We start from the raw sequence: 18,174 nt of genomic DNA on the forward strand, positions 1-18,174 counted from the left end.
TACGGATGCAATACGAATGCATTGAACCTCTTTCCGTATAGGGTCCAGCTTTTGTGGGCTTCAGAGCAGATAAGACTGAGGGAGGAAGGCTCCTGGTCGCAGACCAATCCTGCCCCAAGCCCCAGCCTCTGGCACCTCAACCTACAAAGGACACCCCGGGACCAAAGAGCACTGTGTGCGTCTGGCGCCCCGGGCGCTTCTCTCCTCCGGAATCTGCCAGCACCGCCCTCTGCTGACCAGCCAGGGAAGGCTTGGACTGCCCGCGGGGGTCAGGGTCAGGTCCGTGGGCTGGCTACCAGCTGACAGCGAGGGCAGCTGCAGGCTGCCCACGCCGGAATCCCGCCTGCTCCAGGACAACTAGGACTTTTAGAAATCAAGCGACTGCTCAGGGGGAGGTGGGTGGACTGCGAAGAGGACGGACTGATTGACCGCCGGCCGCAGTCCTTGAGGCCAGGGGTAGAGAGTAAGGGCTGGCCCCGAGGGAGGGGAGGGGAGAGGAGAGCGGGGCCGAGCAGAGCTTGCAGCTCCCAGCCTTGGCTCGCAGTCCTCCCAGTCAGACTCTCCACCCACTCACGATCTGGCTGAAGCCCAGAGGGAGGGAGCGGGGCAGGTGTCAGGCTAGAAGTTTTAATAGCTTGTTGTTGCTTCAGGGCTTTGCTGCTAGCTCAGTTCTCAGCCAACCCTGGCCTGGCCGGGTCAGTCCTTCCTCGTCTTGCTCTAGAATTTCTCTTTCTTTTTTCTCTCTGCTTCTAAGCCGGACTCCTGCAATTCTCACCTAACGCCCTGGGTCACCTTACTCCCTTCTATCCCGTCTCCACTCGGGCCACCTTCCTCCTTTCTTCTCTCCGGTCTCCTCCACCCAGGGTCACCTTCCTCTTTTCTTCCTTTCAATCCTCAGCCCGGGTTCTGGTGGCCCGTCTCTGCCCCTGCCTGGGACGTACGTATAAGGGCGGTGGGACAGGGAGGTCCAGGTAGACCCCATGGAGAGCGGCGGAGTGAGCAGCAGTGTTTCCGCTGTTGGGGCGACCGAACAGCCACAGCAACTCCAGCAGCCCCACCCTGGGGGAGATGCCGCGGAGCTGGCTGGAAACGGGCTGGATGGGACAGGTGTGGCCCCCGAGGGCGGGGAGGGCAGTGGTGGGTGCCAGTCGGGAGGCCGCCAGCGCTCCTTGCGGGCGGTCTATGTGCTGAATGACAGCCCCAAGGGCGGGGCGGGGGGCAGCCCCGAGGCTGGGGCGCTGCAATGCCTCCAGCGGGCGTGTGAGACAGAGGGGGCTCACCTCGCCACTGTCAACTTCGGGGAGCTGGACTTCGGGGAGACTGCAGTGCTGGACACCTTCTACGATGCAGGTGAGAAGCAGGAGGGGAGCTCCAGAGTTAGGTCTCACAGTAGTGCCGAATAGCTTCCAGCCACTCTGGATCCAAGGATTTGAAGCTGGAATGGATCTTATGGGTCTTCTGGCTCCACCTCTTCATTTTACAGATAAGGAAACTGAGGCCTTAGTGGGTGAAGTGACATTGCCCGAGATCACAACTTGTAGGCAGCAAAGGTGGGATTTAAATTAGTCTTCTGGCCTCAGTCTATTACTCTTTCCACTAGAGTACAGTGTGCCCTTTTGTAGTCCAACCACGTCATTTTACAGAGGAGGAAACTGAGGCTTACAGAGGTGGGTGACCTTTACTAAGTCACACAGGTAGGAGGTAGCAGAGCTCTGTAATCTAGGTCCTGACACCAGTTTCCCTGTCCTACACCAAGACCACTCTCAACCTTCCCAGCACACATCCTGGTTCTCTTACCTTTAAGGGCTCTACCTTCCTTCCCTACCATGACAAATAGGCTTAGAAGCCTCATGCATCATTTTTAACAAGATCTATGCTTCCTATTTAAGGGATTTTTAAAAATTGGATAAAGCTTTTATAGTTTTCCAAGAGCTTTAGTATCCATTATTTTGTTTATTCTTCACAGTTACCTTGTGAGAAAGGTCATACTTTTTAGAACTGGAAGAGATCTAGAGGTCACCTCATTTTACAAATGAGCTTTATTGAGATATAACTTGCCTAATGACATTGAGTGGCAAACCCAGGCCAATATACATAAACTGCTTTGCAAGCCTCAAAGCACTAATATAAATGCTAGCTGTTTATTTCCACTGTTACGTTAAGACTTAACTTGACATTAGATAGCCACTATTACTAAATTATAAAGTATAGGGAAGATAGTATTATCTCCTTTTTATAGATGACTTGATACCACTAATACCCATCTATTTAATATTCTTAAATATTAGATACACATGTAAACAAATCCTCCACTTAAGAGTTAACCAGTCCTATACACATAATCAAATGCATAGGTCTCGTTTCACTCCTCTTTCTCCCTTGCTCTCACTCTGCATACACACACACAATGTGTGTATATATATATATATATATATATATATACACATACATACACACACTTTGTGATTGGAAGAACGCCTTGTTCTTACCTGGAGAACCATGCCATGCTAGGGCTGAAATGGATCTTGCAGATTCTCCAATACAATCCCCTCATTTTTTTTTTCTACATGAAAAACTAGAGGCCCATAGAAATTAAGTGATTTATTCTAGATTGCACAGCTAATTAGTGACAGTATTGGATCCAGGTGGGGAAGGGAGGAGAAGGGAATACACATTTATATGGGGCTTTCGATGTGATAGGCAGGTAGGTGACAGAGTGGATAGATGGCTGGGCCTGGATTTAGCAAGACCTGAGTTCTGACAGCTATGTGACCCGTAGCAAGTCACTTAACCCTGTTCGCCTCAGTTTCCTCATCTGTAAAATGAGCTGGAGAAGGAAATAGCAACCATTCCAGTATCTTTGCCAAGAAAACTTCAAATGGGGTCACAGAGTCAGATATAACTGCAAAATTATTGCACACTGTGCCAGGTACTGTGCTAAGTGCTTTACAAACATTATCTTATTTGATCCTCACAACAATTCTATGAGGTAGGTGCTGTTATTAATCCAATTTTATGGTAGAGGAAACTGGGCAAACAGAGGTTAAGTTACTTGTTCAGGCAAAAAGTATCAGAGTTCAAATTTGAACTTGTCTTTCTGACAACTCTCTAGGCCCAACACTAGAAGCCCAACACTATCCATAGCATCACTTAGATGCCTAGAACCCGGCTTTCAATTCTTAGTTTGATGCTCAGGCTGTTATCTACCATACTGTCTCTCTGCTACAATATAATCTTCTTTCCCAACATAGCCCATAAAGTATCTGTTACCAGTGTACGTGATCATCTTCTCTCTCGTTGGGGGTGGACACATGTTATTGATTTCATATTCTCTCTCATTACTGAAAGTAGGGAAAGCACCATTGTGGGCATCCGACTGAATCCAAACATGATCAGTGATAACTATAACAAAAGTTATCTCCAATTTATTTTGTATATTTCTTGTTTGTGTATAGTTGTTTGCATGTTGTCGCCTCCATTAGACTGTATCTTCTTTTAGCAGAGATTTAGAAGGACCCAGTTGCTCCTGAGATATAACCCTAACAAGTGTGGAGGCTAAATGGACTATGTCTTAAGTTCTCCGTCCCTGGGAGGTTTGGACAGTAGTTGGGGGAATTATCACAGTTACAGCTCTCTGAGTTTGCTATGCATCAGTTTCTCATCTCTCAAAATCACACCCAACCTTACAGGTTGATGTGAAAACACCATGAGCCCAACAGAGTGGACTGGATCTATTTTTGGCAAAGACTGCCTTTTCTTTTTTTTGGAAGGAGAAAGGCAAGGCAATTGGGATTAAGTGACTTGCCCAAAGTCACACAGCTAGTAAGTGTGTCAAGTGTCTGAGGCCATTTGAACTCAGGTCCTCCTGACTCCAGGGCTCTATTCACTGTGCTACCCAGCTGCCCCAGAGAATGCCTTTTCTACAGAAAAGTAAGAGGGCCAGGAATTCTCAAACAATGTGAGTTAGACTCTTGGGTAAAAACAGTCTCCTGACAGTACAGTCCTGGACCTAGGAATACCACTCTTTAACACAATCTTTATCCTCTCCAAACCTGTTGAGCCATTCTCCAGCCAACTCTAGAATTCTCCAGATTCCTTAAATTCAGTTAGTTTCATCTCAGTTTTTCTATAAACAAAGACCATCAAATTATTTGTGGGTTATCAGATGGCTGTCTTGGCATCATAGGCATAGAATCATTGAGTGCTAGAGCTGGTAGAATCTGTGCAGGGGCCCACCATCTCCTGGTTTGGGGCATTTTCACTGGCTGACCCTCAAGCCAGGAATTCTCTCTCCTCATCCCTGCTTCCTGATCCTCCCTGGCTTCTCTCAAGGCCCAGCTAAAATTCTACCTTCTATGACAAGGCTTTGTTGATTCCTCCTTAGTACTTGGTGCCTTTCCTCTATGTGTTATCTCTAGTTTATGATGTATATAGTTTGTACATAGTTGTTTGCATGTTGTACCTCAAGGCACACCCTGATCCTCATTAGACTTGCAAGCTCCTGGAGAGCAGTGACTGGAATTTTGTTTCTGTTTTTGACATTGGGATATCTAGTATTTGACACAGTGTCTGGTACACTGTAGGTGCTTAATGAATGCTTGTTGACTGACTTAACGATCTTGTCCATCAGCCAATCTGCAGGCTTTTATTAATCACCTACTATGTGTCAGACATTGTGCCAGGCACTGGGGATACAGAGACAAAAAATGAAACAAACCTTATTTTGGGAGGGCTTACATTTTCTCTATTCCCCCTGCCTCATTTTACTGAGATAGAAACTGAAATCCTCAGAGGGAAAAGAACGTATGTAGTTTTGATCACAAAAGCAAGTTAGTGACAGTACTAGATCTCCTAATTTCTGAGGCAATGCTTTCTCCGTGACTGCAGAGGCTCTCTTTCAGCAGTTTCTAAAACCTTTGCCTGTTGGTTATGAGTGTGTGTATCTGTGTGAGAGAAAGAGAAAATTTCCTTTTACGTGTGCAGTCGCTTTTTTCATGAAGTGCTACAAGCCTGGATTCTCTCCATCCTTCTCATTGCATCCTATGAGGGATCTTGGAGGAACAGAGAGGAATCTCTGGGGGCTTTTCTTTTGGGTCTGACTCCAGGCCCAGCACTCTATCTAGGGAGCTACTTTGTTTTTAATCTGATTATTCAAAGCTTTTGGAATTCTGTCTTTTGGGACTGCCGATTCAATAGGGGCTTTCAGGAGATGGACAATTTACCTAGTTTTATTGACTTTGGGTTGGCCTTACCTAAATCATACTAAAGAACATTTTGAAGTATATAGCTCTGTGTCTTCAACAAAGGAAATGAATTTTAATCGCCTCTCATTTCTCATCCCTGGGTATTAAAATATTTTGATTTGTTCTCTTTTTTATATGAACATTAAAAAAACAACAACAATCTATTGCCTAGTTTGAAAGGAAAGTTCAAGGAATGAAAATCATACTTTTTCCAGTTTTCATATTTTTTAAGTATACATAAATAGATTGCTTTGGTTGGGTGCGCCAAACTATATGGGCATATCTAGGTGTCAAGTTAAATTTCCTTATGAGAAATTATTAATAATATTATTTATAATAGGTTTTAAAAATCTTTTTAGGGTCACAAATGTTTCCTCACCTGTTCTGGAATGTCTGACACAAGTTGAATTTTATCTTTGAGGAAGTTTATCATTTGCTGATGTTGCAAAAAAGATTTCAGGCTGTAGTTAGTGGTTTAAGTAGTTAGCAGTAATTAGTAGAATCAGAAGATTTAACTCTGGAAGGACCTTAGAGATCATTTAGTCCAGGGATTTCCAACCTTTTTGAGTTTCAGAGCTCTGTTTTAATAACCTCTAATTTCATAGCAGTTGTACCATTGGTATCGAATGAGTAGAATCAGTATATGGTATACTGGATAGAGTGTTGGACTTGTAGTTAGGAAGGCCTGGGTTTGATCATGACTGCTTGACAATTACTAGCTATGTGACCATGGACAAGTCATTTAATCTGTCTCAGCCTAATTCCTCATCTGTAAAATTTCGATATAATACCCTCCTAGGTTGGGTTTGTTTATTTGCTTTTTTTGGTGAGGTTCAAATGAATGTAATTTTGGTAAAATGCTTTGGAAATTTTAAAGCACTACATAAATGTTTGATTACTGGGAAAAGTAAAGTTGATGAAAAAACACTGAAGTCAGTTATGCTTACAAACAAATTTGTATTTCATTAGTCATACAGCATCCACATAAAATGAAAAATAGTAAAACATTTGTTTGAGACATTTCTTCCACAAAAGTGTTTGTTCATAGTCATGTTACATTTTGTTGGCATTAAATACCAAAATGATATTTCTGTAATTCATGCATGATAACATATAACACATAATCTATTATATACACATATGTATATATATCTTTGTACATACATATGTACATATACACATATATAAGCATATGCGTATTTATGTATATGAGACTAAAAGATGAAATAAGGAACAAATTACTCCAGTCAGAAGAAGAGCATGGCAATGGCTGTTGTTGAAAAGAGAAGAAAGCCAAGGAAAGCAAAAATACAATAACTAGATAATGAAGTATTTTGGGCAGCAAGCAACAGAGTGTGTGTATATATATTCTATAGACTCTAGGATTCTATGTACATTCATGCATATATGTTCACAGGCTTCGGGTTTGTAGTCAATAGTTTTTAGTTTTGCTTGGGAAAGACACAATCTCTCTGGGCCTCAGTTTCCTCATTTGTAGAGTGAGAGGATTAGATTCCTTCAGGGATTTCCAGCCTATGGTCCACAGAGTTACTTTGCAAGGAGTTCACAAATCCATTTACACCCTAAGCACTGTCATTTTGATATTTAGCTCCCAACACAATGTAGCAAAACAATATAATAAACACTTTCTCTGCATATGTAATAAAATAGAGAATAAAGACAGTTGCGAGTATCTCATTTGTTGAGTGCCTAGTGCCTTGGCTATTTGCCTTTTAAAGGGGGCGGGGAGTAAAGGCTTTTAAAAAAATTTTGAGTAAAGGCTTTTTCATTGATGATTGGCATCTTCATTTAAGGGTCTGAAGTCAGGCAAGGCAAAGGAAGCCAAGGTGAGTTTTCTTCTGTGTTGTTTTAGTCATTTCAGTTGTACCCGATTCTTTGTGGCCCCTTTTGGTGTTTTCTGGGCAAAGATACTGGAGTAGTTTGCCATTTCCTTCTCCAGTTCATTTTATAGATGAGGAAATTGAAGCAAACAGAGGTTAAGTGACTTGCCTAGGGTCACACAGTTAGTAAGTGTTGAGACTGGATTCGAACTCAGGAAGTAAGTGTCGAAGGCTATATTTGAACTCTGGTCTTCCAGACTCCAGACCCAATGCTCTATCCACAGGACCATCTAGCCACCTATTTGCTACTTTAGCTCTGGAAAATGATTCAGGGAAGATAAATAGATTCTTTTGCAGGGTCAAACATGAATTCTTTGGAGTTATCTGGCTTTGTTTTTATTTTTTACACTTTAAGCTTTCTCATTTCTTGCTTACTTCGGCTAACCAAGACTATATTTTTAGTGGAGTTTTTTTCTTTCTGTTTCTTGGTATTGCTTTGTGTTAAAGGAACTATGATATATCTTCAAAAAAAATGATGCCTGCCTTCATTACAAAGTTTCTTAATATATGTTACCTGGATCATTTTTGAGGCTCGTTAAAGCTAATAGTCTCAAATTCAGAGTTGACATGGAGCTGATTTAGTTGAATTCTACAAGTCTGTCATATTACTGGCAGAGACCTTGTCATTTATGATGCAGATTTGACTTTGGAGGTCTTCTTAGCATGCTCATTAGCCCTCCAGGGTTCTTTTCATTTTTTAAAATTTAGATTAGTAACAATTACTGTATGAAAAAATTGCAGCCTCTTTATTACCTCACTGATTTGTGAAGAAGGCATTTTTAGACCTTAAAGCACTATGTAAGTGAAAATTATTAATTATTATTGTACACTTCACCATCTGCAGTAATTCATGCCTTTTTGAACTCCAGAGTGGGTTTCTGCAGTTCAGGGTTAGATTGCCTGATAGCTCCAGTGGACACAAAACACAGTAGTTTTCTCTTTTTTCTTTTCTTCCTTCCCTTTCCCTTTTTCTCTTTCTTTTTCTTCTTGGCAGATGGAGCCTTTGTTAATATTATATCAACTCTCCTTTTGCTGGAATTGGTTGTCTTTCTGTCTCTGCAGGCCTTGAAGTGTTGATTTTAGTTAGCCTTATATGTGTTTGGATTGTGGTTACCTTGGAAATGGAATCTTTCCCTCTGTGGATTCGTGCCAGCTTCATGTTTCAGAAATGAGAGTGAGCATGCCTAATAAGTGTGATCCTTTCACCTCTGTAGGAAGCTATAGGAATAATGGATGATGTTATTTTTCCTACAGTTTCCTTTACTTTTCCAGTTGGTTAATGGTCATCTAAGTGAGGGGCCCCAACTTTTGCCCTAAGCTTCAAACTACTCAAGTTAGTCATTAACTGCCCAGATGACAAAACCATTCCTTTCTTCCAGCATAGATACTAATGACCTTTTTGCATGACTTGCCTTCTTGTATACCTATTGAGTTTTGGTTTTCTCTGGCTTTCTTTCTAAGCAAAATTTTGCTCTTCATGTTTTTCCTTCATCTAGATGACATAATTAAAAAAGTTGAAATCAAACCATGCTAACATAGGGAAACCATTGTTGTGAATCAGTAAGTAATATAAGGTATTATAGTGATAAGAACAAGATCCCAATATTGGTCTACCTGTAGTTGGTTAGCTTTGCCCTATTTGGGGGCCATAGGTTACTCTCTTTATCCCCTTCCCTCCAGTTACCTCTTCTAACAGTACCTTTGGTCCCAAGAAATACTAGATAAGAAATGGTAAATAGGTTGATACAAATCTACTGATATTACTAGAAAAATAGCCTATAGTACTTATTGTTTTATGTGGGTTAGTAGCATATCTTTCCATGTGTGAAGGTTGTGTGCCTTTATAAGAATCATATACTTTATTAAGTACTATAATAATCTAGGTGGTATGGAGGTAGAGGAAGGAATCTATTAACCTCTATGGTCCCATTCGATTCTAAATATGACATAGATACCAAACCACATGGGACATATGGCTAACATCAATATACAAGGAAAATGCCTTCCTATATTCCATTTTTTTTTTGCCTTTTGGAGGGCAGCTGGGGTTAAGTAATTTGCCCAAGGTTACACAGCTAGTATTTTTGTGTGGGTGTTAAGTGTGTCAGGCCGGAACCGAAGTCGGGTCCTCCCGACTCCAGGGCTGGCGCTTTACTCACTGTGCCACCTAGCTGCCCCCTATTCCATTTCTTTTTAGGCCCAGTATCTTTTCCTTACTTTATGTTGAATAATGTATTGATTTCTGACCCAGTGTGTTATTACCCTGACAAGATAAGAATGATATAAATATATCAACTTGGTTTTGTTCTCTAAGACAAAAAAATAAAAACCTATCCTTATTCCCTACCCAAATGGTCTTCCTTATATTGAAAGGTTGTTATGATGACACTGTTTCTACTATTTAGGTGACTGAGTACTTGGTTGTTGGATCATAAGTATAACTTTACATTGCTGCATCTTAAAGGGTCAAGAGACCCGGACGGAGTTGTGCTCATGGATCTTGTGGTTGAAGCACTAATCTTTAGGCTGCACCTGCCTTATGAATTCCCCTACATCTGGACAGACATCCCTAGAGTCTTTCTCAATAACTTTAGAAAAGTTTTTTTTTTTCTTGGGAACAGACATCTGTACTTTCACTGGTTGGACCCAAGAATGCATTTTTCAATGGAGGGAGTACTGTAAATATTGGTTAGGTATAACTAAAACAGCACCATACAAACACAGTAATGTCCTGTCTGTAATCCTGGCTACTGGGAGAAGCTGAGATTAAGGGACCACTTGAGTTTGGGGGCTTTGAATTCTAGTAGGGCTGAAGGTGATTTGGGCCTCTGTGTAGCATAGCACTAATATGCGAGCCCCAGGAAGTGGAGAGACCCCAGGCTAAAAAGAGGTGAACCAGCCCAAGTTAAAGATAAAAATAGCAGGTTAAAGCTTCTGAACATATCAGCATTAGGATCAACCTGTACTTCCAATCCAGATGAGATAGGGATTAGTTTCCTCCCTCCCTCCCCTAAAAGAGACAGTTTTGAGAAATATTTTTAGAATTTAATTTTTAAGTTAACAATCATTCCCCCCCCACACACACACTTTCTGCCCCGAATATAATGGAAAAAATAAAATAAAAGTAGAACCATTGTAACAGTTGTGCAAGGGGCAGCTAGATGGCACAGTGGGTAGAACACTGGAACTGGAGTCAGGATTAGGCCTCAGACACTTATTAGATATGTGACCCTGGGCAAGTTGTTTACCCTGTTTGCCTTAGTTTCCTCATCTGTAAAATGAGCAGAAGGAAATGGCAAAGCACTCCAGTATCTTTGCCAAGAAAACCCCAAATGAAGCCACAAAGGGTCGGACATGACTGAAAAAGTGACTGAACAACAATGGATATATGTAATCATGCAAAACAAATCCTTGCATTGTCCATATCACAAAATCAGTCACATTCTGTATCTTGGGTCTGTTATCTGTAAGAAAATGGATAGCATACTTTCATCATGATCTTCTGAACACATGGGTGATCATTGCCTCAGCCTGGATTCCTAAGTCTTTCAGGGAATTTTTTTTAATGTTGTTGGCCGTGTATAGATTGTTCCCCCAGGTCTGCTCACTTTACTCTGCATCAGTTCACATAAATCTTCCCAGACTTTCTGAAACTACCCCTTTTATCATTTTTTGGAAATATTGTTATCAGAACTATGCCACAATGATAGGTGGTTGGAGATGTGAACGAATTCCTTATGCCCTAACAGAGTATTCCTTCTTCCTTCCCTTTGCTTTATTTCTATTTCACTCAATTTTCAGGGAAAGGATGGTACGCTCCTTAGCCCTCAGGGAAGCATGCTTTTTGGTTTTGGAATGGTACTATGCCAAGACCTAATAAAAATAATAGCTGACATTGATATAGTGCTTTCAAGTTCCCAAAGTGCCTTTCATGCATTATTTCATTTGATCTTCACAATAATCCTGTAAGGTCAGTATTAGGGATTGTTATCCCTAGTTTACAGATGGAGGAATCTTGTTGTAGAGTAGAGAGCTGGACTTCAGGGGTGGTCTTGCCTCTGACTTATGTGGATTGTGTGACCCTGGACAGCCCATTTAATATCTCAATGCCCCACACAACTTTCTAGGACATGGAGCTGCAGAACACAGGTGCAGATCAACATGGGTGGACATTTCCTCACTGGAAATTCCCCGTAACAATGAAATTGCCATTCCTGTCTCCAACCTTTCCCCATAAAGAGTTATAGATGATACTACTAAGATAAGGGTTACATGACAGACTCATGATTATCTAACTAAGGATGAATGAATGAAAAAACACTGCTTGTTATGGGTCAAGCACCAAACTAATTCAAAAGCAAAGATAGTCCTTGTCTTCAAAGAATTTACATTCTAAAAGGGGAGAAGAATTTTGGGGAGTGATATCTGGGAGGGGCACTTTGATCTGAAAAATTACAGTGATCATGAGTAGGGGAATAAGGCAATAGGGGAGTAGATTGACACACCCTTCTGAAAGCAAAGGGCAGCTAGGTGGCTCAGTGGATAGAGGTCCGGGCCTGGAGTCAAGAAGACTTGAGTTCAAATCCAGCCTCAGAAACTCAGTAGCAGTGTCACCCTGAGCAAGACACTTAGCTCTATTCACCTTAGTTTCCTCATCTGTAAAATGAGCTAGAGAATGAAATGACAAATCACTCCAGCACCTTTGTCAAGAAAACCCCAAATGGGGTCATGACTGAGAATAACCCAGCAACAACAACAATAATCTGAGAGTTGATGTCATTATGGTCCCAGAAGGGGAGGGGGGAGATGGTAATTTCATCTCAGCAAGATGGCTATAGAGAATAAAGTTAAGTATGGTTATCTCACTGGAAGTGGTAAGGATCAATCCCTTCATTTTACAAATAATGAAACTGAGGCCCAAGGCAATCAAATGACTTATCCAAGATCACACAAATAATGTCAGAAATTAGACTTAAACCCAAGTGCTTGGACATGAGAGCCATTTCACATAGTACCATGCTGCCTCTGAAGTGCCAGAGGCAGAATTTGAACTGAGTATTTTTTCTCTTGTCCCCCAAGTCCACTCCCCACCATCATATCACTCTGATTTCTGGTGACTGTCCTCCCTAAAGCCAAGCCTTAGCCCTGACCTCCTGGGGCGTTGCATTTACTGAGCAATGCTTCTGTCTCCTCCACCAGCAGCTGCAACTAATGACCTAATACTACAAAGAGAAAAATCTTTTCCCAGGTCTTCCACATCCTGGTTGACTTGGTTAAGATGAAAACACTTTCTTACAATGCAGGCTGGTACTTTCTTTACAATTTAGAGTCTCAGAGAGTTTTCTAGAGCCGTGGTGTTACTCAAATACAATCAGAGCAAATAATCAGTAAATTGATGTTGTTCAATTGTTTCCATCCTCTTCATGACCCCAATAAGGGTTTTCTTGGCAAAGACACTGGAGTGTGTAACAGCAAGTACCCTAGCATAACCAGGATGGCTGCTAGCACAGGTTCTTTGATTTGCTTTTCTAAAGGAAAGCAACTCAAAAGGGGTTAACAATCTTACTTAAAACAAACATATAGCATTTACCTGGTTCAGGGAGGGAAAGTCAGCACCCTGAAATTCAGAGAAAATACAAACAGAAGTTACAAGCAGACAAAATTACAGACAGAGAAAATAACACAAATCAGTAGACCAATAGACAGGGCTTCTAGCTGTCTGACCATTACATACATACAGTGTTAGTCACCAGGGAGAGAAATGCCAACATCTGGTTTTTCAAAGTGGAGGGGCCCAATGGTTGCCCAGAATCTCATCTGGCCAAATCACACAACTCTACCCATGAGTGAGCCCCAAAACAAAACCTCACCTCGGAGGTATATATAGCCTTCTCCTGGGTCAGAGAATATTACAACCCTCATGACCCACTGCCTAATTACAAAGTACCAAGGTGTGGGCCTTCCTGAAAAACAAGCCTCCCCTAAGCAAGCTTCTCCTTCGGGCTCTGCTCCACCTTCAGCAAACTCCTCCCCCCACAGGCTCCATGGGACCATATCCAGCCTATTAAGGGCAGAATATATTTTCAAAGCAGGGAAGGTCTTCAGATTCCTTAGACTAATTTTGAATTGCTTGCCTTCTCAATGAGGATTGGTGGGGATGGAATTTGGAACTCAAAGTTTTAAAAATGATTGTAAAAAAATTTTTTACATGTAACAGGGAAATAAGATAAATAGGCAAAGAGGTATAGAAACCAATCTTGCCCTACAGGAAAATAGAAGGGGAAGGGGATAAGAGAATGGAGGAGGGGGGTAGAGGGTAGATAGAAAGGAGAGCAGATTGGGGAAAGATTTGAGGAGGGATAGGGAAAAAGGAGGGAGAGAACAGAATAAATGGGGGTAGGGGAAATAGGATAGAGGGAAATTCAGTTAGAAATGGTAACTGTGAAAAAAAAACTTTTGAAGCAAATTTCTCTGATAAAGGCCTCATTTCTCTAATATATAGAGAACTCAGTCAGATTTATAAAAATAAGAACCATTGGGGTGGCCAGGTAGCACAGAGAGTAAGAGCACCAGCTCCAGTGTTGGGAGGACCTGGGGATTGAATCCGGGCGTAGATACTTAGCACCACACCCAGAAATAACTGGCCGTGTAACCTTGAGCAAGTTACTTAACCCTGATTGCTTAAAAAAAAAAAAAAGAACCATTCCCTAATTGATAAATGATCAAAAGATAACCAGTTTTCAGATGAAGTAATTAAAGATGTCTATAGCCATATGAAAAAAAATATTCTAATTCACTATTGATTGGAGAAATGCAAGTTAAAACAATTCTGAGGTACTACCTATTAGATAATAGGACAGAAAAGGTAAATGAAAATGTGGAGGAGATATGGGAAAAATGAGACATTAATGTACTGCTGTTGAAGTTGTGAATTAATTAAACCATTCCACAGAGCAATTTGGAACTTTGCCCAAAGGGCTATAAAATCATGCATACCCTTTAATATAGCAATACCACTACTAGGTCTGTATCCCAAAAGAGATAAAAAACAAAAAGGAAAAGGATTTATATGTACAAAGATGTTTATAGCAGCTCTTTTCTGGGGGTAAAGAATTAGAAATTGAGGGGATGCACATCAATTGGGGACTGACTGAACAAGTTGTGGTATGTAATTAATATGGAATACTATTGTACTATAAGAAATGACAAGTAGAATGCTCTCAGAAAAACCTAGAAAGACTTACATGAGTTGATGCAAAGTGAAATGTACTACGTACAAGTAACAGCAATATTGTAAGAAGATCCGCTGTGAATGACAGCTGTTCTCATCAATACAATGATCCATGACAACTCTGAAGGACTTAAGATGAAAAATGCTCTCCATCTCCAGAGAAAGAGCTGATGGTATCTGAATACAGATCGAAGCAACTTTAGTTGTTTTTTATTCACTTTATTTTTCTTGAGGTTTTTGTCTATTATTTTCTTTCACAACATGACCTATTATGGATGCATTTTACATGATTACACATATATAACCTATATGAAATTTCTTGCCTTCTCAAGGAGGGAGATGAGAAGGGAGGAAGGGAGAGAACTTGGAACTCAAAGTTTTAGAAACAAATGTTAAAAATTTGTTTTTACATGTAACTGGGGAAAAATTAAATATTAAATAAATATAAAATAAAGAAGCAAGTCCCAACTTTAAGGGATCTCTGTTTTGTTATGATTCTTGTTCAGTTGTGCCCCTTCATCACCCTGTGGGCCATACTATCCATGGGTTTTCTTGGTAAATATACTGGCATGCTTTGCCATTTCCTTCTCCAGTGGATTAAGGCAAACAGAGTTAAGTGACTTGCCCAGGGTCACCCAGATAGTAAATGCCTAAGGCCAAATTTGAACTCAGGTCTTCCTGACTCCATGCCCAGAGCTCTATCCACTGGGCTGCCTAGCTGCTGGGTCTCTATTTACTCATCTGTAGAATTAGGAAGTTGGGCTAAATGATCTCTGATCTAGTCTTCATCTAGCTCTAGATACTAAGCTAAAAATTATCTTTTGGGCTTTTTAAAAAAATAATTACCTTATCTGGCCTCTTTATTATTAAATCATGAGTTTTTTTGTTTTTATTTTTCAAGTAGGCTTTAGCTGGTCTAAATACTTAGGAATCCAGGCATTAATATTACTTGTGTGACAGGCATATTATTCTGGTTCAGGATAAATAAAAGTATTTTTTTTAATCCCATAGTGTTGTGTGGGTGGTGTATGTATATGTGTACAGGCATGTACTCAAACCACCTATAATTTGTGTCCTTGATGAGTATCACTAGGTGGAAACATCAGCAAACATTCACATAGCACATTAAGTATGTTTGAGCTTCATAGCAACCCCTTTTTGCAGATGAGGAAACCAAGTCTCAGAGAGGGTTAAATGCTTCCTCAATCTCATCCAAGTAGAATTTCAAGGTGGATTCTCTGACTCCAAATCTGGAATGCTTTTTCAATACCTTTCACTGCTTCCCATTAGACCAATGCAAATGCATATATTACAGGCTGGAGAATGAGGCAAGGCCCCCAGATGACCTTGAATATATTTAAAAGCTAGGGTGAGCCAGTACAGTCTCAGAATATGGTAAATTATTCTCTACCATATGGTTGCCTCAGTTGCCTAATTCCTTCAGAAACTCGATAATCATTTGACAAATGAGAAAAGGAAAAGTTGTGTACATAATTTTAAGTGTGAGGTGTGTTTAAAGGAAAATAATATTTATAGTCTATAGTCCTATTTTACCTCTGGGGTGAAATAATAGGGTGTACCTCTTTCATCACTATTTTTGCAAGCTAGAATGGAGTTTACTATTCCTAGCCTATCCTTGGAATTTAAGATACAATTTATGATATGTTAGTAGTAAAAGTGTTCATTTTTTAAAATGGGTAACCACTTTTTTTTAACATCACCTTTATTTCCACCTTAAAATTGCATTAATACTTTTGGAACACACTGTATATCCCTCTGTCTTTAGTTTTCCAGAAGGTCACCCTTTACAACAAAGGGAAAAAAAAGAAAAAGAAGGGGTGGGCTGGGGTGGAGGGAGTCAGCAGGTCAGCAGAACTATCCAACTTATCTCTTATTCCAACAGTATATGCACTGTTTCATACTTCCGCACAGGGAATTCCTCTAAAGGTGCTTATTTTGAACTTTGGCCTTGCCCAGTCAGATTCTTAGGAAGTTTAAAAAATCAGCTTGTCCATGAGGACTGATAAGGAAGCAGGCTACCCACTTCCTGAAAGAGAGGTGATGATGGCCCCAGGATGCAGATCAGCATTTGTGTGGCATTCAATCAATAACTGATGAATTAAACCTGACTAATTCCTGTTAAGTTTTAACTTTCTTACAATCCGAAGAGCCAGTGTAAAATGATATTTCACAACATTCTTGCTTAAAAACATTTTTTGGGAGATTTAATGAGACATTTATTTTGTTTGGCTATACAAGAACTCAAAGAGTTTTTTTTTCTTGTTTCTCCTCCCCTTACCCTTCCCTCAGTGAGGGAAAGGAGGGAAGGAGAAAAAGCAAATTTTTTTCAAAATGGAAAAAAATTAATTAAAATAAAATGTCAGGTTGTTGGGAGCTTCTCAGCAGGTGGAGACAGTGAAGAAAGGACTTTTTCTCCACAGCTTTTCTTCGTTGTTGTTCAGTTATGTCTGACTCTTTGTGACGCCATGAACCATCACACACCAGGTCCTTCTATTCTCCTTTATCTGTCTGTCCAAGCTCATGTTACTTGCTTCTGTGACACTATCCATCTCATCCTCTGCTATCCCCTTCTCCTTTTGCCTTCAATCCTTCCCACCAACAGTCTTTTCCAGTTAAGACCTGGGTACACACATTATATGGCCAGCTTTTCTACCTTTGGTTAACTGAAGATTCACAACGCTGAAATGTAGAGACATAAATGGGTCTCCTTTTGCAGGTTATCATATCAATATGATTTTAAGTGAGCATAAGAGTGTTTTATATATGCCAATATTCTTATCTCTTTCTATATCGACTTTATGGGTGTGGAAACCAGTTTCCTAATGGTTTAGACATCATCCTGACTTTTTTTTTTACAAAGCCTTTGATAAATTTGCCTTCTGGTGGCTTTCCTGCAATCTATTATGATTACTTTATCAAAAGTGAGTCAATAAGGAAATATGCTTTACATTGGCTACTTGATTGTTTTATAGTAATTATGGGCTCCTAAAAAAGGTCTTGAATCTTATTTAGCCACATGATACTTTATTTAGCTCTTAAAGTTTTATACTAAATTATTGCAGTAGAACTGAGAACCAGAGGTGTCTTAATTGTGTACTCCTCTGTTTGCAAATGAAGACACTGAACTTTGGTGGAGGACCAGCCCAAGAGTCTAACAAAAGCTGTCAACTCCAAATCCGGTTTTTTTACTGCCACATCAGTCTCTTGGGAGCGCCCCAAAGAAGGTGCAATGTGCTCTTGCTGCCAACAGCCAAAGCTAAATTTGGTCTTTTGTTTTGAGGAAAGGAGGGACAAGCTTTAGCCAGTGGGGAACTTTAAAAACAAGTTTAATTTTAAATTGTAGCATTAGATAATTGTCTCATCACCTCACATGAAAGCTCTTAAAAACAATAGCAGGAACTGCTTGGAATTTTCTCATTTCAGATGGGTTGTAATCAAGTATCAGGCTTTCAATCACATTCCTCTAAATTCTTATTCCTAACTAAATATAGCTTTAGTTGGGCAGTTGAAACAGGCCAGGGAGAAGATCTGAAAGAATGCTGGTTCTTGGAGTCAGAGGACCTGGCATTAAACTCTGCTACTGAGATTGATTTCCTTTGGGACCTTGGGCACAATTTTTTCATCTGTAAAATGAGGGGTTTGGAGAAATAATCTCTAAGTTCCCAACTGACTGAGTCTATGATACCTTTTCACAGTTACAGGTCATAGCTCAGATATTTGAAAAAGTCAGACCAAAGAATAATAATAATAGCTAACATTAAAAAATGTTTTTTTGCTT

The 18,174-nt window shown here is 40.4% G+C and overlaps 1 protein-coding gene across 1 annotated transcript in view; it reads left to right on the forward strand.

Annotated features, from left to right (window-relative positions):
- Nucleotides 1-430: 430 nt before the first annotated feature.
- Nucleotides 431-18,174, forward strand: part of MAP3K15 (mitogen-activated protein kinase kinase kinase 15) — a 148,264-nt gene continuing 130,520 nt past the window's right edge. The window contains exon 1 of the mRNA XM_069063468.1: nt 431-1,350. Within this exon, the coding sequence (XP_068919569.1) occupies nt 981-1,350 (370 nt within the window). The 5' untranslated portion in view covers nt 431-980. The remainder of the gene's footprint in view (nt 1,351-18,174) is intronic.

The sequence above is a fragment of the Petaurus breviceps genome, unplaced genomic scaffold (assembly GCF_028583685.1).
Source record: "Petaurus breviceps papuanus isolate PSGF00001 unplaced genomic scaffold, PetGlider_PUasm1.0 90574, whole genome shotgun sequence".
Classification (NCBI taxonomy): domain Eukaryota; kingdom Metazoa; phylum Chordata; class Mammalia; order Diprotodontia; family Petauridae; genus Petaurus; species Petaurus breviceps.